Raw genomic sequence first — 27,024 nt, 5'->3', positions numbered from 1 at the left:
CACCTGTGTGTTTAAGTGTGAATATTATTACTCTGGCTAGACCACAATGGCCTCATATAGTTATATGCCCAATTTTGTTTTAAGTGATGTCTGTAAATTCAGTTTTATTTATAGTTTGATATGAATGTTTCCCACCAGTTATCAGCAGGTTTAATAACTAACAGCCATTTTCCTCAATCCTGGTTCAGTCTCATGACACTGTATTTTCCACAAAAAGCATAATGAACATGTATTACAGATAAACATCAACTGCACATGTGTGTAGTAATAAAGGGAAATAATTTTGTGATATCTAATATAACTTCACTCTCAACTCCAAGCATTAAAAAAAAAAAAAAATAGACACATACAAACATTTAAATGGACATTTATTTCATGGCCTGTGGCATTTCATCGCTGTATGGCACACGGGTGGCCTAACATCATTCTGCAGAACTGAATACATTTTGATGTAAGATTAGAGGCTAATATCTAACCTGTTCTTTTTTAATCATATCTGAATTTTATCTAGATCCTGTTCCGTAGAGAAATGTGGATAAAGTCTCACATATTTGTACTTCTTCTTGCAACATAACAAGTGTCCTTGTGCCCATAACAGCAAAAAAAACAAACTTGCTGAGCAGATGATGAAATTAGCTGAGAAAACAGAGGAGGAAAACAAAGACAAAAAGGACAAAAGTGGTGGGAAGAAGAAGAGGAGGTGATTCTTGGGAGAGAGGAGCAAGATAGAGGGAGGTGTCCATGTCTCTCATTCTGCAAATAAACAAAAAACAAACACAAGTGGAGGAAACACTGTGACACTTGACGCTGCCGATCGCTCCTCCACCTGCCCGCTCATGTTTCTCAGAAGGCCATTCTGCCGGCCACAGGACAAAAGCAGCGCAAAAAGCCAACACCTCTCTTCCCCCGAGGTGCTTGGAGACAAAAGAGAGAAAAAAAGCGATACAACACCTTTGTTTGCTGAGATTAAAACATCTCTATCCCTCTCTCCCCAGGGGTAACTCTACCAGGCGAGAGATGTAACTGTCAGTGAACTCTCTCTCCTCCTCTATTCTTGGTAGCTCATAAAATCTTCCTTATTATTGCTGTGTTTCCTATTGTTTGGGTGTCATTGTTGGTGTGTCTTGTGACGCTGTGATTAGCGGAACAGTCTTGGCACTGGCTGAATGAGCAGACCTATTCTTTTGCTGTGCCCCCTGTGTGATACAGGTATAAAGTTGGTGATGTGACCAGACTTGTGCCCCGGCCTGATTGTTACTGACTGAAACTCAATAGCTGTTGACATAAAAGAATACCCAGCCTTATCCTTCAATATGAGGAATCTGACTCTGATGATAACAGCTCAGGAATTCACACATGGACAAACATGAGTGTCATGTGCCGGGCTATATCAAAGGAAAGAATTCACCGAATAATTGCCTAATCCACCAACTCTCAATTGTTCTAACAAAGTTGACAGCTAACATGTGAGGCAGTGTGTACATCAAAACCACCAATCTATTGTGACCGTGCTATAGATGGTGGCCCTGAAACACGCAATGTCTCCACAGGGGGTTTCTGCCAATCTGTCAGCCGCAGTAGGAGGTCTCACTCTCATCAGCACGGTAGGATCCAGACCACCTACCACCTACCTTTCCCCACTCCTTTGTCTGCACAGGCTTTAAAACGGCAGGTTCCCAAATCATGTGCCCGCAGTTAACACGTCTTTTCATTTAATGTTGTGCATTCACTGGAACTACTTTCCACAGAAGAAAATAACCCAGTAGAAACAGTTGACGATGGCCATTTGATGATCCTAAGTAATTGGGAGATTGTTTATGGAGAGATGTGAAATAGTAGTGGACAAAACAAGCTCACCATTTAAGAGCTTTTGATTGTTTTACATGGTCGTCTTTGTTAGCTCAGGTGAAAGCTCAATTTGAACTTTCAATTTCTTTTGTGGACAAGAAGTCATTTAAGTGCTGAAAGAAAAAAGCTGTTTGACCATGAGACTCAATGACCACCGTACTGAGGAATATCCTATGTTACAGAACGACAAATGGACATTTTCACTCCTGCCACATATTCATTAACATCCCAAACATGAGCAGGAACAGGTTTCTTCAACTATCAGATTAATAAAAGCTCCTTCCTGACTGGAAGAGGTGGATGATCAGTCTAATATAATTCTAGACGGTTTGTGGTGTCTCTTTTTTGATGATTTAGCTTCAGGATCTATACTGCTGAGAAAGCTGTGAGGAAAAAATAAACCCTCCTCTCTTACATACACTCATGACTCAAAGGTTTAAATGGGCCTGTGGTTTCATGTGACTTTTCAAAAGGCACCAAACTAAACAGACCTATCGCTTTCGACGCTCGCTCTTCTCTGAGAATGGCGAGTGGATAAAAAAATAAGCCTCTCTCCTCAGACCCTCCCTCTCTATCCCTGCGTTGACGATCCCGCTACACAAACAGCACGCCCACATAATGAGGCTGGGTGAGAAAGTGTAAAGTGGAGGTGTATTCAGGGCCATGTAAGCTGGCCTAATCCTCCTTCACAGCATTTGTTGTGTCATTAGAGCTGTATGGGTTTGTGGATCCTGTGACACGGGCCCTATTCACACTCATGTAGCCTTCAGCCAGTACACTGCAGAGAGACGGTGTTCACAGCAGTGTCAAACCATGGTGGATTTTCAAAGGTGGGAGCGTCCTCACAGACCACACAGGACGTCTGGCCCTGGGGTAGAGAATGTGGTGAAATGTGGTGACAAAGACAAAAACACAGACTCCAGGATTCACTCAGCAGTTTTATTTTTGTGCAAATCTCATGCAGCGCAGTAACTGAGACAAGAGATGTGCTTTGCAACAAGTGGATAAACCAGTAATGATGTGGCATGGCATCCCTTTATCATGTGGGTTAAAGCAGGTGACCAGCTCTTTTATTTTGTTTGCTGAGAGTGCTGTCTTGATTTAATCCAACAAAATCCTCGTCTTACCTGCCAACACGTCTCCTGTCAGCAAGACGATCCATTTTAAGACTTAATTTCTATTTATCAATGCATTTAAGCATTGATAAAGTTTTCTTCTACAGTGTACAGTACCATGGAGAGTTACAGTATATCTTATACATATTTCAGGCGTTTCTTTGACATGAAACACAAAAGTCGTACAATTTTATCAGCAACTGCAATTTATCTGTGGTATTGGTCTTTCAAGTTTTATTGTAAAGAAAGTTCTTTTTTGAGTTCATTAAAGAACAACATAAGACTGAGACGAGATGGCACCATGCAGTTTGTAAGGCTGACAGGATAGACCTATTCAATTGCAAAGGGAAAATATGATCATAACACTTTATTTTACAGGTCCTGTGTTTCCCCCAGGGTGAATACTATAGCAACCAGCACTTTCTCCGTTTCCCTTACAGTTGGTACGACATTGTGCTGGAATTTCACAGAAAAATATTTTAGATTTACAGCTAAAAACACATTTTTAGGAAATTAGCTGGAAAAAATGGGGCCCACAAAATAAAGCGTTACTGGGATTTTACATTTAATCAGTGGCTAATCCAACAGAATAAATGCTCCTCTGTCAACAGCTAAGCTTCCTGTTTTAAAGTGAAAACTGAAAACGTACATTGGCTAACTGTTAGTAAGTTAGGTAACATATTGTGTGCTGAAACAACAGAATGTGAATGAGTGGATACTCTACTTGGAGCATTACTGGTGCAGCATCGTACCATACAGTGCTGATACGAGGCAGTAGAGATGCATTCATTCAGAGCTGTAAACCATATAACTCGGGAGAATGACAAACATGTTAATATACAGTACAATATGATAGAACAAGCATTACAAAGTAGCGATATTGCTTTTGGCTACAGCTATTATTGCTGGCTTTTTATAAGATTAAAATGGCTCAGATGATTAAAAAAAGCTTTGATTGTATTCCCCCAAAGTATTTTTCAGCTGTCAATACAGTAAGACTGTATGACACTGCCCGAGACACTGAAACCCATAAGTTCATCACACTGACTGGATGAACCAGTCTCATCTCATCCAGAAAACTCTACTAATCCTCCCCTCCGTCCTTGTCTGCAAGTTTCATCACACTTCTGTAAATATTAAGACTTCTTCAGACAGTTTAAATGCAACATTAATAAAACATAAGGCCAGTTTTGCTAATGATATTGGAAAAAAAATAACTGTTATATAATAATTGATTAAATAAAAAAAATACACTCTGAAATAGAGCACTTAACCACATGGCTGATTTCTCCTTTAAAATGGCAGAACAAGAAAGTCAACTTATTCAACATCTTTTATAATGAGATGATTTGCTGAAAGGTGAGTTTTTCATAGGATCAGGGACTTTTGAGGCATCTGCATACTAGTAGTCAACCTCAAAATATTCAGACACTATTTCAGCATCCGTATCAGCACCTTTCACCCTGATCCTGATCTTATTTGGGCTGTTCTTTGAGCTGGTGCTCTCTGAGAGCACCAGTAAAGGTAGCCGTCCATACATGCAGGGCCGTCCCAGCGGAGAGGGTGAGGAAGAAGAGGAAGGCAACTTGGAAACCAAACCAATCGACCACACCTCCGGCCAGAGCGCTGAATGTCAGCTTCCCCAGCACCTCCAGAGTCGCCAGGAAACTGTAGTGAGTCGCCTAAAGGGGGAATGGCAGCCGAGAGGTAGGATGACAGGAAAAAAGGAGGAGGAGGAGGAGGAATGATGAGAAAAGAGATTAAAAGGAGGAGGGAAAGGAGAGGAGAGTGAGAGGAGAAAAAGGACAAGAGGGAAGGAGAGGGTTTGGGAAAGAAAGACAGACATTGTGCGTAAACAGGAGAGTGTAGTGAATGGGAAAGTAGAGAGGGCAACATGGGTGGAGAAGGTGACACTTCATTCATACCTGTAACACAACTTATCAGCTGATTGCTCTCAAACCTTCAATGCAGAACAATTAGCCACAAACCAACAGAGCGATGAGGAAAATGTGCAATTTGAAAGGTGAAAGCAAGTACGAATGGAAACGACAGTAGAAAAATAAATTTAAAGAAAAGCCCGTCAGCCTGAAAGAAAAAGCGTGAGATCATGGCCTGAGACGATGGAAGGAGGCCAAACGAAGAAGAGTATCTGATCCCAGCCTCAAGGCTTTCAACAGAGAGAGAGAGAGAGAGAGAGAGAGAGAGAGAGAGAGAGAGAGAGAGAGAGGGGCAGAGATTACCTAATCTCTCTGAGCCTCCTCCCTCTGTCTGAGAGAGCAGCACATTCAGCAGGTGAGTCCAACAAAAACAGAAGGACTCTAGTGACACCTAGACCATTAACTGAACAAATTAATTCATTAGGCTCGTTTGTCTCCTGGGTTTAACAAATACTTTTAATCTTTCCATCATATAAATGTGGATTAAAATGTGTTTTCAACACACCAGGTAAACAAGGTAATCCTTCACTATATCCACAGACAGCAAATACCTAAGGCTTCTCTTACAGGAAAAAAATAATTCTGAGCAATTTGTTGATGAATGGATTAGATAACAACAAAAATTAGCGATTTAACAGAAGATTTTTTTTTTTTTTTTTAAGTACAAACACTAAACCTTCTCTATAGCAGCTCCAGATCTTCCAATGTGAGGACTTCCTGCTTTTTTTTCTGTCATTATTGAAAATGTTTTGGTTTTTGATCAGATGGTTTGATCAAATGAAGCATCTGCAGGTGTCACCCTGGACTTTTCACCATTTTCTGACATTCTGTCATCGAATCAATTAATCAAATTTACAAAAAGGGTGACAGGTTAAAAGATGCAGCCCTAATTCTTTCCATCACATATTGATCATAAATATGAGCATGGCATGTAATTCTGAAATGTTTTTATCCATCAAAGATACCACATGCTTCTACATCCTCAAAGGACAACCCTCTCACTGAGGAACAAGGGCTGAAAATGAAGTGATGTGGTGGAGAGCTCGGACCGTATCGGAGCCGTAGCTGTGGTCTGCGGGCCGGGATAGAGAGCTTTGAGAGCCTGTGTGACCACAGCTAAGTGGAGTGCCTTTATTCTGAGCAACTTGTTTAACAGATTTGGTTTCTATCTCCTGGGGATCGTTAACAAGCACTCACACTATCAGCTTTCTGTCACTGGATAGCACCACCTTCAATAACACACACACGCACACACACAAGAAGCACAGGTGAGCTAATGCTCTCCGCGTCCGCATGCGCGTACACACACAGATTCACACACCGACGCACTAAAAGGCAAACAGTATATGTGTCATGAGAACCTCTCAAATGATCCCTGGCTCTCATCAGCGCATGTTGTGATTGGTTCTCTTCTGTTGTTGATTTAATGTGTGACCAGATTCTGATATCTGTGCTACAGATGGGATTTTCCTTTTTCAATTTTCCCTCTCCACTTTAAGAGTGACAGCAATTTAAATGATAATTTGTCACCTTCAGAGATTGACTGAGTGATGTCTGAACGGCTGTGTGAACAACGATCACCTCCAGGCAACGATGGCCCAGTTACGACGGGGACAAAAGGAGTTATGTCAAAGAGGAGAAAACGAGAGAGGAGAGGAAAAAGTCAGAGTGGAAAAGAGAGCATTTAAAGGACTACAGAATGACAAAGAAATAGAGTGAGGTGGTAGGAGAGACAATGCTAGCGGAGGGGCGGGTGGCGGGGGGGCAAAAAGAAAAGAGGCGATGAATAGAATCTGGGTCTGCTTAGACTTTGGAGATTTTCCAGGTGTAAACAGCTGGTGAGAACTGACAGGTATGGGTGACAACAGGTGTGGTACTGTATACTGATGATTTTCATCTCCGGCCCCCACAGACAACCAAAGGAAATGACCTAACATTACAAAAGTAGCACAATTAAACAGAGGCAGACGAGAGGGGAAAAAAAGGGAAGGAAGGATATGGAGAGAAGAAAAGAAAGACTGTGGTGTGTTTGTTAAGCCACAGGAGATGACCTAACATCACATAACAAGACAATTAACACTGACGAGATGGTGACGAGAGCGCACACAATTGTTACATAACGACAAGCAGAACCAGGCAGTCCACCTTTACCTGAATGCTTTCCTCGGCCCTCTGAGTGCAATGCATCATGGTAGTGAAGGTGAGCGTGGTGATGAGACCGCCCAGGAAGTGTTGAACGCTCATGCTGAGGACGGCCATACCTGAGGGAACAAAACACACACGGGTCAAAATCAATCAAAACCAGGCAAAACACGCCTGAGAAAATCTACAGTGAGAAGTGAAAAAAAAAGCAGAGAACTATCAATCTCACACTGTTGTCTGCTCTGCTGCAGTGCTCCTATATTATTCTATGAAGAAGTCAAAGTAGAGAGGCAACGCAGTTGTAAACGTTAAGCAGCTGAAGTGCCTCCTCTCCTTTCTCCCACCACCACCTCCACTCCCTCCTTGTCCCCAAAACACATGTAGAGTATCCTCTGAGGGGAAGTGGCATAGCAGTGTTAGTGGGGAAACACAGAGGAACCACAGAGCCTATCTGTCTCTGCTCCCGCTAACACTGAATTATTCACTCAAGCCGCCAGAGTTTTTGCAGAATAAGACTCTACAGTCAGCGACACAAGGCTCACACAGATACACCGACTGATCAGACTGGAAGAGTGGGAAGCGGAGGGTTATCATGTAATATTGAAAAATCTGAAACTGAATGTTTTTCTGTTTTTTTTTTTTTCTTCTGGTTGAGTTTTCCTGAGATCTTTGTTCTGGGTTTAAAGTGGAGGAGGGAGAGGCCCCAACTTTCAGTCTGAGAGGTTTGATAGGGGAACAGACAACTCCGGCAGAGATGAATGGCACGGATTTGAATCCCAAATGCTTTGCGACTGGCTGTGCAAGAGAATCAGATGTGTCATTCAGACATGAACAACTAAATGGCTCTTGGGAGAGAGAGAGAGAGAGAGAGAGAGAGAGAGAGAGACAGCACCTATCTATCAACGTCCGCTGCATGATGTACTCTTGTGCTGTATTAACACTGAACATGTGGTTCAGTACCGCAGGCCAGTGGTTCTCAACTTTTTAAAGGCAGCAATGCTTAAGGCACAAGACATCAGTAAATTCCTTCACTGTTTTTTGTCATCCCTACATCTAAACAGTTATTGGTTCCTGTCTTCATGACGACAGGCTGCTGTCCTGTGAGCTGCTCAAACAAAGTATGTTTTACAAGAGAACTTTTCTTTTGAAAAGTAACTAAAAACATTTTTGTGACAAAATTTGATGTGAAAGAAGCCTCTTTTTCTTAATGCCCCTATGCCGCTTCTTATGTTTCGACTCAAAACGATGTGCCTTGGTTTGAGTGCCTCTCAGTTGCAGACAAGCTGCAACCTTGGCTGAAGAGTGAAGCCAACATGGCAGTGCCAGATATTGCAGCTCCTCCAATAGCTGTTTCAGTCTGGCTCCTAAGACTCTTATGTTAAAATACCCAAACTTAACCACAGAAATAAAACATGTTTAAAGTCTGGTACAATAAACTATTTTTAATATATCCCTTGATGACAAATTTACTGTCAGTAAATGTATATATACTGTATCACAAAATGCTGTTAATACATTCTAGACTTGAAGCCGTGGCAGCTTTCAGTGACTTGGGTTAGGAACGTTCATGTAAATATTACACAATATAACGTAATTGATTGAATGTGGGAGTTATGTGATCCTGTATTTTGAGGTGATTTAAATTTTACTGGTAATTTATTCATATGTCATTAACAGTCATTAACATTCATATGTCATTAACAGGTACTGTAATACTGTCTGCACTCCCTATACATGGCTTGGAAATGTAGCGTTTTAACTATTAACCAGCAAACTGCTCTTCAGAAACCTGTGGCTGATGTCATGGAGGCCATCTCTATTTACAGTCGACAGTCCAGGTTCAGGTGTTGGTTGCAGGCCAATCATGGTGACAGCAGGTGTCTATTGTCAAGTACCACTGTGTGGATGTTACTTAACTTTTATATCAAATTACTGAGCTGCCATCCACACTTACAGAAGCCTCTAACATTTTCTCCTTTACCATCAGAAAGAATGCACAACACACACCTTATGTTACAAATATCCAGGGGCTGAACACACCAAGAGAAGAAAAATACAATAGTGCTGCAGTAAATTTGGTGCTTGTTACTGCTCCGATGATATTGAGTCACAGTTCTGAACCGTTTCTTGTAATTATTTATATAACACCTTTCTGCCATTATTGGTGAGAGCATGCAGCTGTAGTTAGCGTGCTGCATCATGATTATTGTTACTATTCATAATATATATTTATGTCATATGTTTATGACAGTATATTGAAACCATGTTACCTGAAACTGCTAATGAATTAGTTCTTATCCTCAAGCTAATTTTTTTTTTTTTAATTTTAACTTAAATTTTTATTGAAATTTTTCATCTCCACATGTAAACAACAAGGTATACATATAGATCCATGAATTACATTCTATGTGTGGAGCAGCTGGAAAAATCAGGTACAACTGAAAAAGAGAACAACAAAAACAAAAAAAAAAACATCCTCAAGCTAATTTAACCTAATAGTTCATTAAGTGCAGTCAGTGTGACTGTTCTGCTGTTTTACTGAGATAATGTGTTTATCTCCATAAACTCACCTTATATACATTGACACCTGTCAGTGTATTTACCTGTGTCTGCATGTTAACAGGTGAGTGTTTATTCAAGGAATTAGATTTACATTTTGTGGACGAGATCAGGATCTGTGAAGTTTAAACATGTAAATCTACAGTACACAATAAACAAAAATGTGGTACACATCCACACTATTCACAGACAAGAATGAAAGACTGACATCTCATCACCTGCTTGAACCACCATTTACTGTAGTGGTCTGTATATTTAACATTACAGTAATTAGTAATATGTGGAAAACTGTCTTCCAGTTTGATTAATCCCTGCCACTCTGTCACTGACCGTATTCGTTTCAGTCCTTTTCTCACCTTTCATCAGCGGCGATGGTTCCAGTACCGTGAGTAGAGAGCTCTGGAAGACCATGCTGACGGTTCGTAATACAAACACACGTCGCATCAGAGCCCCGATGCTGAGGAAAGAGCAACAAACAACCCAGAATCAGAGAGATGTTCACCAACTTTTTTTTTTTAGGTGTGTGTGTTATCACTGAGCAGCATGACATGTAGTGACAGTGACTCCAGGCTAGTATCATTAAATTTTGAGAGATACTGTGTTTCTTTTCATGTCACACACAATAGTCTTTCTCTCTCATACACACACACACACACACACACACACACACACACACACAGACAGAGATACATGTGTGCACGTGCATAAGTAAACAAGTCCCCAGACACTAATTGATTCCCTGTTAGTGCAAGAAAATCATCCCCCTGTGGGTCTGCTTCATGACGTAATCAATAACCTAAGGAGATCCCCAGCATGGGGAAGATAATTAATCAGTGTTAACATAAACACACACAGAAACACTCGCCTACAACACAACACATACACAAAGGAGCTTGCACTGTTGTGTGACATCAGGGATTAATACTGCCAATCACCCAGAGGATGCCTGCCACTCAAAGGACTGAGCGCATGTTTATTTTATTTTTCTTTTGCATGTAATTATTTATGTGTAAAAAAGACTGTGAGGAAGAAGGAGCCTGTCACATAAAGCAGAATATCTTACTTAGTTAGATCAATACACAAGGAGAGTAAAACTACTGTATAATGGTGTCATTGATTCACTGCTGCTTCATCAACCAGATACTAATCCAACTTTCTAATTTGGATTAAGAAGTGATGAAACCATTCTGCCCAGGCTGAACCTGTAAAACCAACAGTCCAAAAACTGGATTATTCAGTTTACAATAGTATTAAAATTAGGAAATGACGCAATACCTTCCAATTGCAAATTTGGAGGTGCAACCATATGGTTTGAAAAAGTGACAATGTGCAATTGACTAATTAATCAACTAATTATTTCAGCTCTAATAGAAAGAGTTTCTTTAAAATTTGCTCTGGGACTACAGAGGTGTGAGGCTTTTTCATTAACTCCAACAGAAATGTCTAGTCCCGTCCAAATATACAATCAATTCAGGTGTGTGAGTTCATATTACGGGAAACTATTTTACACCCTCTTTGACTCATTCATATGTCATTCTGAAGAGATTACCGGTAATTATTTGGTTAACTCCACAAATATTTAGTCTTTACAGTCTTAAATCAACTTTTATATATATTCATTTCACTTTTTTATTTCTGTACAAGACACCTCTCTCCCTCTCTCTCTGTATCCCCCTCTCCCCCACCAGCTCTCCCTCTTCACCCAGACTTTCCTTACCTCTCTACTGGAAAACAATCCTGCATCATTCACATGCTAAAGACATTCTTCTCACTGCTTCTCCTTTACCTCCCGTCTCAATGACAGCCTTTCATATTATGCACTCTCAAGAGATGCTGAGGGCTGTGTGTGTGTGTCCATGCGTGTGTGTGTGTGTGTGTGTGTGTGTTCGTGCGTGCGTGCATGTGTGTGTGTGTGAGAAAGAGAACCTGTCTGGCTGCCACCTCACACGGGCCGGGCCCGGTTAAGAATAGCCATGTTCTCAGGTTGCCAGTGGCAGTTGTAAAGGGGGTCACTCACTGACCACTCAGCCGTTTCTGATGGTGGGGAGGATAAACCTTCCAACTGAGCTTTTAGAGGTGGGACCACAGCCTACTGCACAGCTCCTACTGTGTACATATGAGTGTGTGCATGTGTGTGTGTTTGTGTGAGAGGGACAGACAGCCTCATATGATGTGATGTATGTGTGATATATGGTGAGAGATGAAGTTTTCATTTTACACAGGAAAGTAAATACCACCAAAATATCAATTCTAATATCATTTTACTCAACTCATGAATTTAAAATCTCCTTTTAAATGTAAAAATATTTGACTTAATAAAATTTGTGGCTCTTCTTAAGTGAAATTTTAAAAAAAAGGGATAGTATGGTAATTTCACAGTTTTAAATGGGGTGAAATAAATTTTCTCTATTGTAGTAGAAAACAAAAGTGTGTAGTTTCCTTTTTTCCCTATGAATACAACCAAATTTTCATTTATCAAACTGGATTTCAGGGAATTATTAAATTATAGTATCTCCACATTCTAATTATATCAGCTGTTATAGTGGCGATACAACAAGGCAGTATGAGACAGATAAGAAATAAGGGGAGAGAGAGGAGGAAAAACATGCAGCAAAAGGCCACCAGCCGGATTCAAACCCGGGACACTGAGGTTAGGACTACGGCTACAGGGTAAGCACTCTACGGGGTGAGCCACCAGAGCGCCCCAGCGCTTCATTTTTTTGTGTACAATCTTGAAACCTCATTGGATTATTTGTGTGATAAAACAATCAAATGGGTTGTTTGGGTGCGCAAAGTTAAACGTGCGATTCCCACAGACTTCTGTCAATCTTCAACAGAGCGAGATGTGTAGTAGATAATGTGTTTCTGTCTTTGTCAGTGTGTGAGCATTTTACTGCCTTTAAAAGTTACAGAGTCCTTTACAAGTGAGATGGAGAGAAAGAGTGAAAGATCAAAAGCCAAAATATGACAATGACATCTTTTGAAAGTACTCTCCCTTCAACAAAAATGTTGCCTTTGGAGACATGCTCTGTGTTTGCTAGTGTCACTTTACAAGAAGAGAGAAAAAAAAATCTGGGAGCCAGCTGAAAACACGACACAAAGACAGAAAGACTGACATCAGACAGAGCACAGAGGAAATGATACATGTCAACAAATCAAGCGAGTTACACAAACGTAAGCAGTACAAACACAGAAGCAGAAGACACAACTTCACCTCTCCATTAATTGACACACTGCGTCCCTAATAACCCTGTAGTAGGCAGACCTGCAAACTCCAGAGAGTAAAAAAGGTGACAAGGTCCAAAAACCCAAACCACCCCCCCCCACCCCACCCCCCGGGAGAAAATTTTTGTGATTTTAATATGTAAGTTATGCTTTTTGGAGCGTTCCCAGTTAAACAGAGAGCAAATCTCTCATTAACAAGACAGCTTTGAGAGAATAAGTACACCTCAATCAGGTGGGGTCAGCGGCAGAAAATGTGAACATTATTTGACAAAAAATGATACATCAGTTTGGACCCCTCTATTAGGTTAAGTGTTTTGGCTAAACAGCTAATTACTTTCTTGGTGTGAATGGAAGGAGGGAATTCTGGTTCTGTGTCCAGTAATACACAGTGTGGAAACTAACACGTTATATTTCATAAAGGCATTGTTATTTATAGTTCCCATTACATCACACTGGCCATAGGCAGCAGGGCTGTGCTATAATGTGATCCTAGTATAAGCAGACGTAAATCCTTATGCAACGAAGGTCAGGCACAAATGGCACAATGTCAATGTGCTGAGGGGGGAAATATGTAAAGGTTAAATACAACACTACAAATATGTTGCAACAACATCCTATGGAAATTTCTCTTGATGACATTTTAACACTGTATACCTGTGCTAAAATATCTATTGAAGAAGAATACTGGTATTTAAAGCTGCTTTGATATATTAATCCAAAAGTCTGTCAACATCTTAACATCTGTCTGTAAATTTGAGAATTAAATTCAACCAGAGTTGCACGTTGTCGCGGTGCACGAGTGTGTGTGATGGATTTGCTGCTCATGCTGTTCTCACACCACACTCCAGACACAGGGGGTCCCTGAGCTCTCAAACAACGCTATGTTTACTTAAATTACTGCACACACGCAGGCAGAGAGACAGACAGGTAGACACACACACACACACACACAGGCACAGAGGTAAAGCAGGAGGAGGAACACGGCATGACAGTGGGAGCAGCAGAGTGAAGAGCTGGAGGATGATGATGGTAATGGACTGGTAGAGCAGGTGAGACTGACGTGTGCATCTAAAGCTCCCATTTATTTTGCCAACATTGTTGCAATGTTTAAAACTGTCTTTTCTTTGTTCAGAAATTCCTCTTACTGTCAATGAAAGTCTGCACTCACATTCATGTGTGAATATTCACATATATTATTTGCATGTTTATGACTGTACAACAAATACCCTAACGATGTTGACAGTTGATTGGAGAAAACAGGATATCTGAGGACACAGGACATCACCTCGGGCTCTGTCAACCTGTGATGTACTTTCTTTTTTTTCTTTTTTTTTTACATGTTCTCCTAACGAAAGATTTGTGGATTTATTAAAGGAATAACTGGCAGATCATGAAGTTAACTGTCAGCTGCAGCCCAAGTGAATACTGGACTACTTGTTAAAAAAAAAAAAAGTGGATTTCTGTGTAGTCTGACTTTAGCAATCAGGGAATTGTGTCTGATCTCCAAACCAAACTAAACTCTGCAAAATGGTTTAACTGAAAAGCTTTCAGTCACAAAATACTAATGTACTGTAAAAAGAACAAAAACAACCAAAACAATGGTGAGAATGACTGTGCCGATGAAGACAACCTGAACTGAGCGAGCAGGAGGCCTCCCAGGGACGACCCGCAGATGGAGAAGCCCATGGCGATGATGCCGTTCCAGAAGCCGAGCTCCCTGGCCGTCATGTGGTGATCCAACAGGAAAAGAGGAAACATGGTCACTGCACCCTGCTCACCTGCATAGACAGAAGGAAGATGTATGAGAAAGACAAGAGGGAGGTTGGAATTAGTTGCCTGGTCAAATATAAAGACGGCAGAATTGGTGCAAAACATACATCATGTGATATATACTGCATGTTTCTGACTAAGCACAGCTACTTTTCACATACAGTAAATATGTGAGACATCTCCTGAGTACACACGCCTGCTCCAATCACATTGAAATACAATGAGGATGATGAACCAAAGTGTTTAGCCTGCAAGGCTGAACAACATGGTTTTCCTGAGATGACGACTGCAGAATCAAATACAGCACACTGACACGCGGCACACCTAGGCCTATTCCTGGAAAGTGTCAATAATAGATGCCTGACAAGAAAAAGAATACCCTCAGACGCTTTATCAAACGAGGGCCTAGCACTTTTCATAAAACACAAAAAGGAAAACACAACAAAAACAGAAAAACTTCCACAGATGAAACAGACCTCACAAAGACCTTTCAGTCAAAATAAAAAGTTTCTGTCAGACAGTAAGACTTTCTCTGTGTGGCGTTGAGTGTGGGGGTAATGTTCTGCTGAACATTACAGTAAAATATTCAGTGGCACCGACTATACGCCATTATTATATTAATGGAGACTGACTTCAGAAAGACAGTGGGACCAAGGAGCTGCGTGAGTGACAGCTTGGCTCCCAGACTGCTGTCAAAGACGACGCAACACAACTGACGACTCACTCACTCAGTCAGCCAGGAGACAAACAAAAATAGAGAAAGAGGTGAAAAAAAGACAGATGAAACAGACTGGAATAAAAAAAAATAATAATAAGAGAAAGTCGAGAAGCTCCCAGTGATAGGGAGTGCAGCGACAGAGAGCGAGTGTCACCGCTGTAACAGTGGTGTGAAAACCCAGCAGAAACGTGGGGTAGAAGATGTGGATTCTCTGTGTAGGAATCACTTGCCTCTCGCTTCTGTCATACATGTTTCACTGCTGCCAATTTACACTGGTAAAACACACAGGGACGACTACAGACAAGCTGGCTGTGAAAGTCCAATTAGCTGATAACATAAGCTTGTAGCGTATCGATATACGTACAGTATATCCATGTGACATGTTTTGACTTTCTTTTTCATATAAAGTACCATAGTAGTAACATAATAAACAAAAGAGAGGAGAGAGTGAAAGATAAATGAGGAGACAAAGAACTACCACCACTGCCAGTCTACAAAGGCCCCTAACATCACAGTACATACACTTAACAATATATTGCCTGCACTACCGCAGAGCAATAAAGCACGTTTATCACTTCACTAATATTATGACACTAACTCATCTAAGTTTATTCATCACAATTCTGAACAGACTGAATCTCACATAGTCAATCTGAAGGAACTAAAAGCACCAGAAACCAGATAAAACCCAAAGTTCAACCAGTCATAGAGCTCACAGTCCATACTGATGTGTACAGAGTTGTAATAATTCATTAAGGAAAATGATCATGCACTGAAGTACGAATAAAATACTCCCACTAACACTGTTACCTAACTAATTGTAATTAATATTAAAGCTTAAATCATTAGTCAATGATGTGAATCGTCAACTGACAGATATTGAACTGACAACTATTTTTAAAACTGATTAATAACCCATTTGCCTCTTCACAAATTAAAAGAGAAGAGAATCAGTTTTAATCATATATCAAAGATTTCTATCTTTGGGTTGTGGACAGATACAGTACTGTAATCAGATAAAACAAGCTATTTATAAAGGACAAGTCTAATTGGTATTTACATGTTATTGTCAAAGTGATTTACCCCTAACCCCAATAAACTGAAAAAAAAGACACAATAAAAAAGATTAGCTCCTATTGTTGAGCCCTACAATACTGAACACAGGAAGATTCTGATGACAGACCAATAGTTTGATTTGGCATTGATTAACCTTACTTCACCTCTGAGGAAAAGAGAACAATATCATTCATGTGCAGATGAAATGACAGGTAATCCTTGGAACCGAGTCCTCAGAGGAAACAGGAAGCTGTTTGTATTGATCTGATTAAAGGTAATGCAAAACAAAAACAAAAAACAGGATTCTGCTGGCGAATATGACACACAATGCAATTATGGGAATTATTTTTTTGACAGTAAATTTACTTAACTAAACTTTTATTAGCAGATCTTCATAATATAAGACACACACCAGTGGGAGCTGCACTGATACACTTACACGCTCTCTGTGCATTATTCACATGATAGTCTGTCACCCTCTGTACTGAACTGTTCTGAGTTGCATCAACTGTGCAGTAACCATATTAGTCATAATAAAGTAAACATTGGCAGCAGCAGTACCCATGATGCCTGGGTTGTTTACCCATGGTTCTGTGCTCCCGTGCCTGTCTGCCTGTTGTTTAGCTCAAAGCTCCGAGCTTTCACAGTCCTGCCTTCAACTAATTATTTCTTTAAAGAGGGGGGTTGGGGGGAGGGCGTGCAGACAAACACAACCACGCTGATTATTCCTTTCTATAAATATTCTCAAAGCAACAATTGTCCATTTCAGCAGGGATTTCATTAGACATCCGCAAAGATTAAACAAGCAGAGTGGAGGGGAAGGAGGAAAGGGTGGAACAAGCGTGAAGGGGGGGAGAGGATGAGCGGGATAGATCGGGGAGAAAGAGGGAGAAGTGGAGGACTATGGGAAAGTAAGTGATAGTGAAAATCAAATGAAGGAGAGAGAGAGAGGCCAGTAGGTAAATCAAAGGAGTTTTTTCTGGGGGGGTACTAAGATGTAGTGCAGGAAATGACAATCATAATACATTTATTTAAAAAAAGAAAAAGAAGAAGATGCGAGTTAAACACGACTGGAGAGACAGAAGAGCAGCCAGGGATGTAGACAGAAGAAGAGGAGGGGGCAGATGAACAGAGACATTGTTAGGAGGTTAGTGAAGAGGAAACAGAGGAGAGATGGCAGGCTCAAAGAAAACTCTGTGTTTATGTTTACATTCGCCTCAGAAAGACAAAACAATTTAACATGAGGAGAGAAAGTGACAGACAGAAAGGAGGGAAGTTGTTCTATTTATCCCAGTTATTTAAAGGTGCTTCATGACAAGATCAATCAGACTATGATTGACTAGACTTGCAAAAAAGTCTAGCAGGGTAAAAGTCCACTGACACTAGGACATACAGAGGCCCTGCAAACCTCTTGATTAAACAGCTTCTCTACTGCAGTTTGAACAGTTATTATCAAAGCACTTCACATTAATAAACCACTAGCAGATTAACTACTAATAGGTTTGGTAACATGGATTTCATCAGAAATCTGCTTGTACCTCTGCTGCATGTTGGAACAAAACAGAAAGAGGTCACTGAGGCAGCAGTGAAAAAAATAGCCAAAACTGTTTTTTAGATGACAAAAAAAATACTGAGCATTAAAATAGATGTAATTTTAAGCAAAGCATAGGACACTTGATAAATGTAGCAACATCTTCAATGGTGATAAACAAAACACTACCACAAACAGTTTGACACAGAGTTTCCCCCAGGCTGGCCAGTCAAGCTTGTTTTATTGCCGTCAATTACAAGTTATTTTTGCAACTTTTGCATCTATGCAATACGAAAAGGTTTGTCACATGACAAATTTATCTATGATAATTAAATAAATAGGATAAAATAAAGCTATTTTCGGCTTTAAATCCATTATTCCCTCAACCAGTGAAATGTTCCTCCTGGCTGTAACATAAGCTCCAAACCTGATCGATACACCACTGTACTCAACACTTGGAGAGGTGTTGTCTTTTTACGAAATTCTACACCCTTTTTCCTCAAATTTCCTTACAGAGAGAGGCCAATAACTTTATCGGCCCACAAGACTTGTTTCCAAAATGTACCTTTGCAAATTTATTGCAAGATTTTGCAGTGTGGACAAAGGAAAGTAGAAAACCAGTTCTCCAGAGTCAGTGATGTATTTCTGAAGATCTTTTGCAGTCAAACAGAGGTTTTGGTTTGCCTAGTAATCCTGCAAGGAGTTTCATTGGTCTTCCAGACCTCGACAACCTCAACCATCCCTCTTAAGTGCCTTTTCTTAAATATATTATAACCAGGGGAAATTGCTACCTGAATATGTTTTACTGTCTCCTTATAGTCGTCTCCTTTTTTGTGGGAAACAATTATTTCCAGTTTCAGAGAGTGCTATGCTACTGCTTAGAGGAGCCCATAACTACTGACTGTTGGCACAAGGGTTGAGGAATCTGACGCTGAGTATTCATAAAGCTTTGAAATTTACATCACCTGCCTTTTCCTAACAGTGACCGTGAACAAGCCATTTTCTTCAACTCGGAGGGAAACAACTGTTAGCAATAGCAAACCTTAGGTGTGTGTGTGATAAAAGGGGGTTGGGTGGTAGTATAGTCAGGGATCAGAGTAAAGGAGAAGTGAGGTGAGGGTTGAGGGGTCAACAAGGACACTGGGGTCAAATCCTGACCTCCACGCCGCAGCTTAGACAAAAGAGCCAACAAAGCAGGAGGGATCACTGAGGACATCCAGCAGAACGACATCATCGCTCCCTGCAGAGAGCCTGGTAAACAGAGTCAGGTTCATACATACTACATGCTTCGGCACAACACGTAAATATAATGGCCTATGTGCGCACACCTTTCAGGTCTAAAGTCTGCCTGAGGACAAAACAGTAAACAGAGCCTGGTATATACCTTTAAATATTAGTCTACTGCTAACTCACACACACATTAGGTCCATGCAGATCAATGCAGATGTCAAGAAGTTCTTTGTGGCCCTGGGGGCTCATGAACATGGGAACATATACACTACTACACAAAGTAGAAGCAAAACAACCACTGTCTCTGGGTTGCTGGGCTGCCTGTGTTTATTTCCTGAGAAAATAAGGCAATATCAGTATCCAATTAGGACTTTAGAGCAGATGCACTGTCCTCATCATTTTCAACGATTTGCAGCAACTTCAGAACTACAGAGGCTTTTAATGTAACACAAACACTTTACAGTGACTTCTGATAAAATTGCCATTATAGCCCACCTACCACACTCAATAACCCTAGACACAGCTCAAAGATAATTGAAGCAGAAGATGCACCTGGCCACACTATGGAGTGCATATTTGATCTTTGACAAATATTTTCTACAAATATTGTTTTCAGCTCAGTCTGGGTCTTTGGGCGTAGATTGGTGGGCAGAAATATCAATTTACAATTAAACGTATGACACAGTGAAGTGTACAAAAATAAGCATCCAAGCCCATCCAAATATAAACATAACAGTTTTCATACTGAAAGGAATGTTAAATTGACAGAGATGTTGCTGAAACACATTAAACTTATTAATCTTAACATATTATTGTTTTGTAATGTGATCAAAAGTGTTGTTCAATTTGTTATTTAACTTACATGCACCAACAGGCCTTTCTTATCAATGATTATACATTTGAGACGGCTCATCCTGCTGATTTTCTGATCAGTAAATAATCCAAATCTTACGTAAACTTTGGATTTAGATTTACTAAAGAAGATTTATGTGGCAAAGAAAATATGGAAAGAATATATTTAATATAATAATATATTTTTTAATCATGGAGATCTTGTACACATGCGTCAAAGCATGGATAAAAGTGTTTTTTTCTGTTGCCATTTTGCTCTCTGTCTCTCTCTCAGGGCACCATGTGGTGGTTGTTCATTAATTCATCCCCTCCTTCAGCCTCCCTCCCCGCAGTCCCTTTTTTTTCCCTCTGGAAAATACCCCCCACTCCCTTCCCAAGTTTCTCTCTTGTCTCATTCCCACTCTTCCACCTCCCTTCATCTCTCAAAACTCCATCACCTCCCAAATCCACCACCGTCCACTCCTGTTAATGTCCACACGGTGTTTCTGGACCACAGGTCTCAAATCCACATTGATGTTGTGTGTGAGTCTGTACATATTTATACGAGTAAAACAGGGCACCAAATATTCTCAATATACAGTTAGCAATTTCTAAACTAGAAATTATGCATCTAATAGTTTGTTTCTTATATTTATATCAAGAAGATTTAACGAATACCAAATTATTTTTACCTAATGCGTTGTGTATTTTTGTCATTAACTCTTACAGCTGTCATTTCGGTGGGAAAGATTAAAGGGGAGTTTTTGAACCAAGCGTCTCTTGTTCTGTGCATCCATCCATCCTGTCATCCACCTGGTCATTTCCCACAGAAAGCCACCATCCCCTCTCACCACCATCTACATCTCTTGTCAAATATACAAGGCTACTGTCTTTAAAAAGTACTAGCAGTGCGCAGCAAGGCAGCATGAGTCACACCAGGCATCTGTGCTTAATTGAAAAAAACAATACAAAAGTAATTGGGAATTGCTAGTAAAAAAAATGTGTTAATTTGAAGATGTCAAGGTGTTGATATAGACGACAAAAGAGCAGTAAAATAATGATTTTCCTTAAATCTCCCAATTATAGTAATTACCATTTGAGTGTGCAATATGTACAGCTAATAAGGACTGCCAGTTTAGCAATAATTGCTCAGTGTTTCAGCTATTTCTCATGTGAACATAGATCAAGGCTTATGACAACATGATATTAAAATGTTTCTATCAAATATTTGAGCTCATGACATGTTCACAAGTCCTCCCTTTATATACCTCCTTTCTATCCTTATTCCTTTGCATTTTCTCTCTCACCACCTCCCTCCCTCCCCTTTGCACCCCCCATCCACCTCTACTAGTCCACCCAGACAGTTCTCCCATCTCGCATGTGGCCTCAGATGGCACAGGGGTCACAGTTTAGACATGAGGCTCTCACTGATTGGCCACAGTTTTGGACGCAGAGCACAAACTCAGAGTTCATTAGGGAAAGATGAGAGAGAGGAGGGGTCTGTGTGTGTGTGTGTGTGTGTGTGTGTGTGTGTGTGTGTGTGTGTGTGTGTGTAGCGTGGGGGGGGTTCAGACAGGCAGATCACCGGTCTCACACAAACATACCCACACACCCCTTGAACAAAAACAATACTGTCTCACATAGGCAATTACACTGGCACATCCAGGCCTAATCTAAAATATTACACAATCCTTATTTGATGCAAAGGTGGAAAACATTTAGACTATTGCAAAGGAAATGCTAACAAGTGACATGACTGTTAATGTATCTACACAGCTCAATCACAATCTCAGAGTAATTATTGTTGCAATCATGAGCATCAGCCGACAGTGCGTGTGTGTGTGTGTGTGTGTGTGACAGGGAGAGTGCTGGGGGGCTGCTCCCTAGACAGATTAGGGGGTCCAGCCAGCCTTCATATTTTGTCTAGTAGTGTCGTCTGCTGGGGCTCATCCGATTACTGAGCCACCCTTAACACTCTCAAAAAACACACACACACACACACACACACACACACACACAGACACACACGCACGCACAATTTAAAAACAAAGGCATATACATACATGAACATCCACAAGTAAAGACTATGCAAATGTGCAGAGACAATTATATTCCCACCGCCCACGTACACATAAACACACATCAGCGTGATGTGCCGTCTTCCATTTCAGTTTCTGAACGCCACAGACACAAAGACACTCTAATCCTTACATAATCCCCTTCTGCTACCAAACACCAAACTCTGGTCATATCAACTCTTTCTCCCACACACACACACAGGCCTGACTGTTTCAAAACTACTTTCATATTTTACTTTCTAACTGGGACTAACTCATTCACATAAAAAACAAACTGCCTGCATGAACTTAAAGGTAGGCTATGTAACTTTTGCTGAGCAGCGGCCACTGTGGCCCCAAGTGGCAACTGCAAGTAGTAGTTCATGTGAAAACAGTAGCTCAAATAGTTAAGAATCAGAAAGTCAGCAAATTGACTCAGTACCCCATCAAAATTAATCTGAAATTTGCAAATATTAACTTAACACCAGCTACTATAAACAACTGGGCACAAAAGTCCTGGTAAGATTGGAGCAGCAAAAACCCTTTGTGCAGTGCAATTAAAAGTTGAATGTTTTTATTGCATATTAATTCAAATTTTCATTTGCAAGGGGAAATGTGTTTTTAATTATTTCATCTTGTTCCGTAGTCTGCAGTCAAACTAATGTTGTTTTCTTGTTAAAGTGCCCTAGGTTTATACTTGTGTACTGGTGACAATAAAAACAACTGTTTTATATAAGCAGGACTGTATTTTCCAATGTGCATACGGACCTGTTAAAACAAGATAAAACTGCCTTGCGACAACTACTCTCCAAATCCTCGTCATTACACTCAGTCCTGAGGTTAGTCCTCATTGACATGTCAACAGAGACATCTAGTGGTGATCTCCAGGCACTACATAAACGCAGGGAAAGGGTGCAAGTGGTGCTCGCTGCAGAACCACAAGGGTGGGGGAAAGTGAGCAAAACTTTTCATTGCTTCAAAGATTTTTTTTTCTGTCTTTCTGTTTGTGAACAGAAATAAATAAAAACTGGTTAATCTGATTGTCTTTCACTTCTTCTTTCTTTACCAGGCTCCTGTGATGATCATTCAAACTCAACTTGATGCAGTGAAATGGTCAATCAATCAACTACTTAATCTACAGAGAATTAATCTGCCACTACTTTGATAATTGATCATTTTTCTTGGTTATTTATCATGCAAAGACCTTAGTCTTTCTTTGCTCTTCTGGTGCAAGAATTTGCCACCTTCATTGTCAATAAATTCTTGCATTTTGATCAGACTCACCCAGTTTGTATGTCAGGACGTACAGGACTGTCCATGGTGTGCCCGGTACTGCCAGCATCTTCCTCCACACTCTCCATGGCCTCATCACATCCGCTCCCTGCCCTCCCCTCCTGCTGCCATCTGCCTGCTGGCCCCTCATGGGCTCATCATCCAGCAGCGGGCCCCCCCACACAAACAGCGCCACGCCTGCATACACAAACGTCAGCAGCATGAACATCCAGCTCCATCCAGCCACATCAATCACCGCCAGCAGCCCGCCTCCAGCGAACACCGACCCAGCTTTGTAGCCCACCACTTGGGCTGTGTTGCCCAGCCCCAGCTCCCCGCGACCTTTCAGCAACCCCACTGCAGCCCCATCTACAGCAATATCCTGGACAGAGGCCAAGGTGTTCATGGCCAGCAGTGTTCCTGCTACTCCCCAGATATGTGCCTCTGGAGCCAAGGCAGCACTGGAGAGGCATGTCAGAGCCAGCCCCGACACTGTCGCCACCAGCCAGTGGCGCTTGGTGCCAAGCCGGTCGATCAGGGGAGCCCAGAGCACCTTGAGGACCCAGGGGAAGTAGAGGATCTTGGTGAAACCGATACGTGTGAGAGAGTGACCAGCTCCACGCAGGTAGACAGGAAGCAGGGAAGACTGGAGGCCATAGGGGATGCCCTGGACGAAGTACAGCAGGCCCAAAAACACTAGTTTGTCATTCATGATCTAACTCCGAGCGTGACCCTCTCACTGAGCAGACAGTGCAGTGGTCCATTGGTCAGGTCACTGTCATCACTCAGACTGAAGGGGAGAGCTGCTCCTGGACTGGCTGACCCAGATGAAGTCACAGACCTGCAATGACCAGACAGACAGGAGTGTGGGGTTATGAAGAGTTACTGATGCTGAAGCTATAATGATGTTGAAGAAGACACGGGGTGGCGACAGGTTCTCACAGCTCCTGCAGACAGCCTTAAAAGGACCGGTCTTTACATCTGTTATAGTGCTGCTCTAGTCTGCCCAGCTCAGTTACCACTGACGGTAGCCCGGCTAGCATTTAGCCCCCTCAAAGTCACACAGCATGATTTATGGTCATGAAAATTAAAATATCATGGTGACCTCGTTTGACTGAATCATTTAACTTGTACCAACACACAAACGTGTTTTTCCCTCCGTGTCACTGTGCTGACATGTTGTGATAGTTATAGGTTAGTTTCTTTGAAAAACTGTCTGACTAGCCGCCGTTAGCTCGCTAGCTGCTGAGCTAAATCTAGTGAACTAACAGTTTTAAAACACAAACTGTGACGCCCGTCAGAAACATCTGCAGACGGCGGCACTGAGGGAAAACAGGTCATATCTGTTATAAGACAAAATAGTATCACATACTAGGAAAGAAATTTAGCTAGACTAGCGAAGGCTAACCTGACAGGGTGCTCCGCTTGTTTATAGTTGAGGTCTATGGGTCTGAGCTAGGAGGTTGCCAGGTCGTATGGCAGAAATCCCTCTTCTGCGGATGGCAACCCAAGTACGTAGACGGGGCGCCAGGTTCCCTTTCACTGTTCAAGACTCAAGTCACACGGAACCTATATAGCCACTTGCATACCCAGCCTGGCAAACTTGGACCCACATATTATTAAGTAAGTGAAGTAATTTCATAATCATCCAGGCTGGTGTGCTATGTTGACATCTCAGATATGCATAAAGTGTATTATCAGATCATAGATAGATAGATAGATAGATAGATAGATAGATAGATAGATAGATACATACATACATACATACATACATACATACATACATACATACAGTGGCGGCTGGTGAAAAATATTCTAGGTGGGGCTGTTCGTCCCTGAAGTTTTTGGTGACCATCTTGATAAAAGAACCCCAAACCCATTTTTAGGGATAAACATTAATTATTTATTTGCCTTCATAAATCAGCAGTTTGACAGTTAATGACAATGAACAAACAGTAGTCTTTCACTGGTGGCACACAGTGGACGTGAAATATATTAGCAAATACTCTTAATACAAAAATATTGTTATTAAAAGTCATGTGTATGATGTAACCTACAGCAGTGATTAATGTTAACTATAGACAAAGTGTGACAGGAACACTATTATATATGAGGAGCATAACGTGATTAAGTTTGGTCTGACCTTGCTGATGTGAGATTTTAACTGCTGCATTATCAGGTTTGATGACGAGTCTAACTGTGAACGTACTGGTCACACCTGTAAACATATTGAACAGTGCTGCAGCCTGATGCTCCGCATCACAGACGTCCTGTCACAGCCTGGGTGAGTAGTTTCCCCTGGTGTCACTCAGGAATAACAGTGTCCAGTCCAGTGTCCCAGAAGCTGGATGAACTAATAAAAACGCTCTCGGACGAGCTGTGAACGCACCGCGGACGAACCAACAGCATGAAGTCCAAAAGTTGTCTCCGAGCATCAAGAGAGAGCAGTCTCTGACGTGCCGGTTAACGGTGCTCCGGTCCTCCGGTGCTCCTCTCACACACTACGGCCTCCTGTCACATCATAGCAGCCTCCCGCCACCGGCCCACAGAGTTTTATCCACCTGTTGGTTGTATTTCCTCACCGTGAAACTGTGTTTTTCATCCAGCTGTGAAGCTCTGCTGCTAGTCCTGACTTCTGCCTAGCTTGGCTAACGTTAGCTGACAGCACCGTTCATGTGTCCCTTGAGAGTTCATTTTTGTAATCCGTTCAGATAAATAGGTCTCTAACTCCAGTAACAGTCCGTGTGGTATCTGTCCTCACTGTTTAAAAAAAAGTAAATTATACGGGAAACAGAATTTGAAACTGATGAAAACTCCGTAGCCATCCTGCTACCGAGGACAGCTCCTCGGTTAATTTCCCCCTCGATTTCTGGTTGCCACGGGAGACCAAAATGTTTGGTTTGGGGCGATATTTTCTGCGCCCCAAAGGCATAAAATCCGACGACGCTGATTGGCTAAATTACCTGTTGCTCCGTATATTTTTTACTTAGCAACAGTCACTGATTGGCTGAGCCGGTACACTGCTCGGGCGACTTCTCCAGCGCCCCAGACACAGAGCGATAGATATAACAGAGACAGTAAATGAACCTGTAGGCAAATTAGCCTCTAAATAATGGTTTTATTTTATATACAGCTCGATTTTAAGAATTCCTATCACATTCGCAGGTACAATAAGAAAAACATATTAATTTTAAATTATTATTTTGGAAAAAATAATAATCATTAAAATTCACTTTTCATCAGGGGGGGCGGCGCCCGAGCGCCCTCTATTGACCAGCCGCCACTGCATACATACATACATACATACATACATACATACATACATACCTGTACATAACCCTAACCCTTGGCTTCATATGACAAGCTTTTATAGAATATCCAAGCTCCTTCAAGGGTAGGCTATGTCTTGTAACATTATTGGCACACATCAAATCCCATTCATCTATCAATATTTCAGCTGGCAGAGTGGGGACACCACTGTTACCAGGCAGACTACATGTAGAAAATCCCCATCTCCTTCCACCTCCCTCCTTCTGCCTCAACTCCTGCTATCCCCCCTCCTTCCCCTGACATCACTGGAGGGCGGAGCTCGGAAGGTGATTTAGGCTAGGTTTACACGAAGACGGTGTGAACAGAAGACGCAAAAGTGGCGTCGCGTCTTCACTTTTTATTTCGCGTCTACACGAGCGTTCTCGGGAGGAAATCTGTGTGCATACGGAGACGCAAAAGTGTG

The 27,024-nt window shown here is 41.4% G+C and overlaps 1 protein-coding gene across 2 annotated transcripts; it reads right to left on the bottom strand.

The window, feature by feature from the left end:
* Window positions 1-3,132: 3,132 nt before the first annotated feature.
* On the bottom strand, window positions 3,133-24,735 carry slc33a2 (solute carrier family 33 member 2). 2 transcript variants are annotated; one of them, XM_085787306.1, is made up of 6 exons: window positions 24,664-24,735; window positions 23,304-24,132; window positions 14,457-14,604; window positions 9,958-10,058; window positions 7,052-7,161; window positions 3,133-4,645 (listed from the first exon to the last, which is right to left on the bottom strand). In XM_085787306.1, the coding sequence occupies exons 2-6, from the start codon at window positions 24,001-24,003 to the stop codon at window positions 4,439-4,441; spliced, it is 1,266 nt and encodes a 421-aa protein (XP_085643432.1). In that variant the 5' UTR covers window positions 24,004-24,132; window positions 24,664-24,735; the 3' UTR covers window positions 3,133-4,438. The 2 variants fall into 2 exon arrangements, with proteins under 2 accessions (XP_085643432.1, XP_085643431.1); XM_085787305.1 differs by having other exon boundaries at window positions 24,700-24,735.
* Between the last annotated feature and the right edge of the window lie 2,289 nt (window positions 24,736-27,024).

The sequence above is a fragment of the Trachurus japonicus genome, chromosome 9, assembly GCF_045865225.1.
Source record: "Trachurus japonicus isolate A0001 chromosome 9, Traja_1.0".
In the NCBI taxonomy this organism is placed as follows: Eukaryota; Metazoa; Chordata; class Actinopteri; order Carangiformes; family Carangidae; genus Trachurus; species Trachurus japonicus.
Note: the sequence above shows the minus strand (reverse complement) of the source record. Positions and strands in the feature narration are given on the sequence as shown.

Bases quoted from the DNA above. Each gene is read 5' to 3' on its own strand.
- slc33a2 (XM_085787306.1), bottom strand. From the start codon at position 24,003: ATGAATGACAAACTAGTGTTTTTGGGCCTGCTGTACTTCGTCCAGGGC. The intron at 14,605-23,303 runs GTGAGTCTGATC...CTGTCTATGCAG, and splicing joins CGTCCTGACATACAAACTGG to GTGAGCAGGGTGCAGTGACC. The intron at 10,059-14,456 runs GTTGTCTTCATC...CTCTTTCCTCAG, and splicing joins CTCCTGCTCGCTCAGTTCAG to CATCGGGGCTCTGATGCGAC.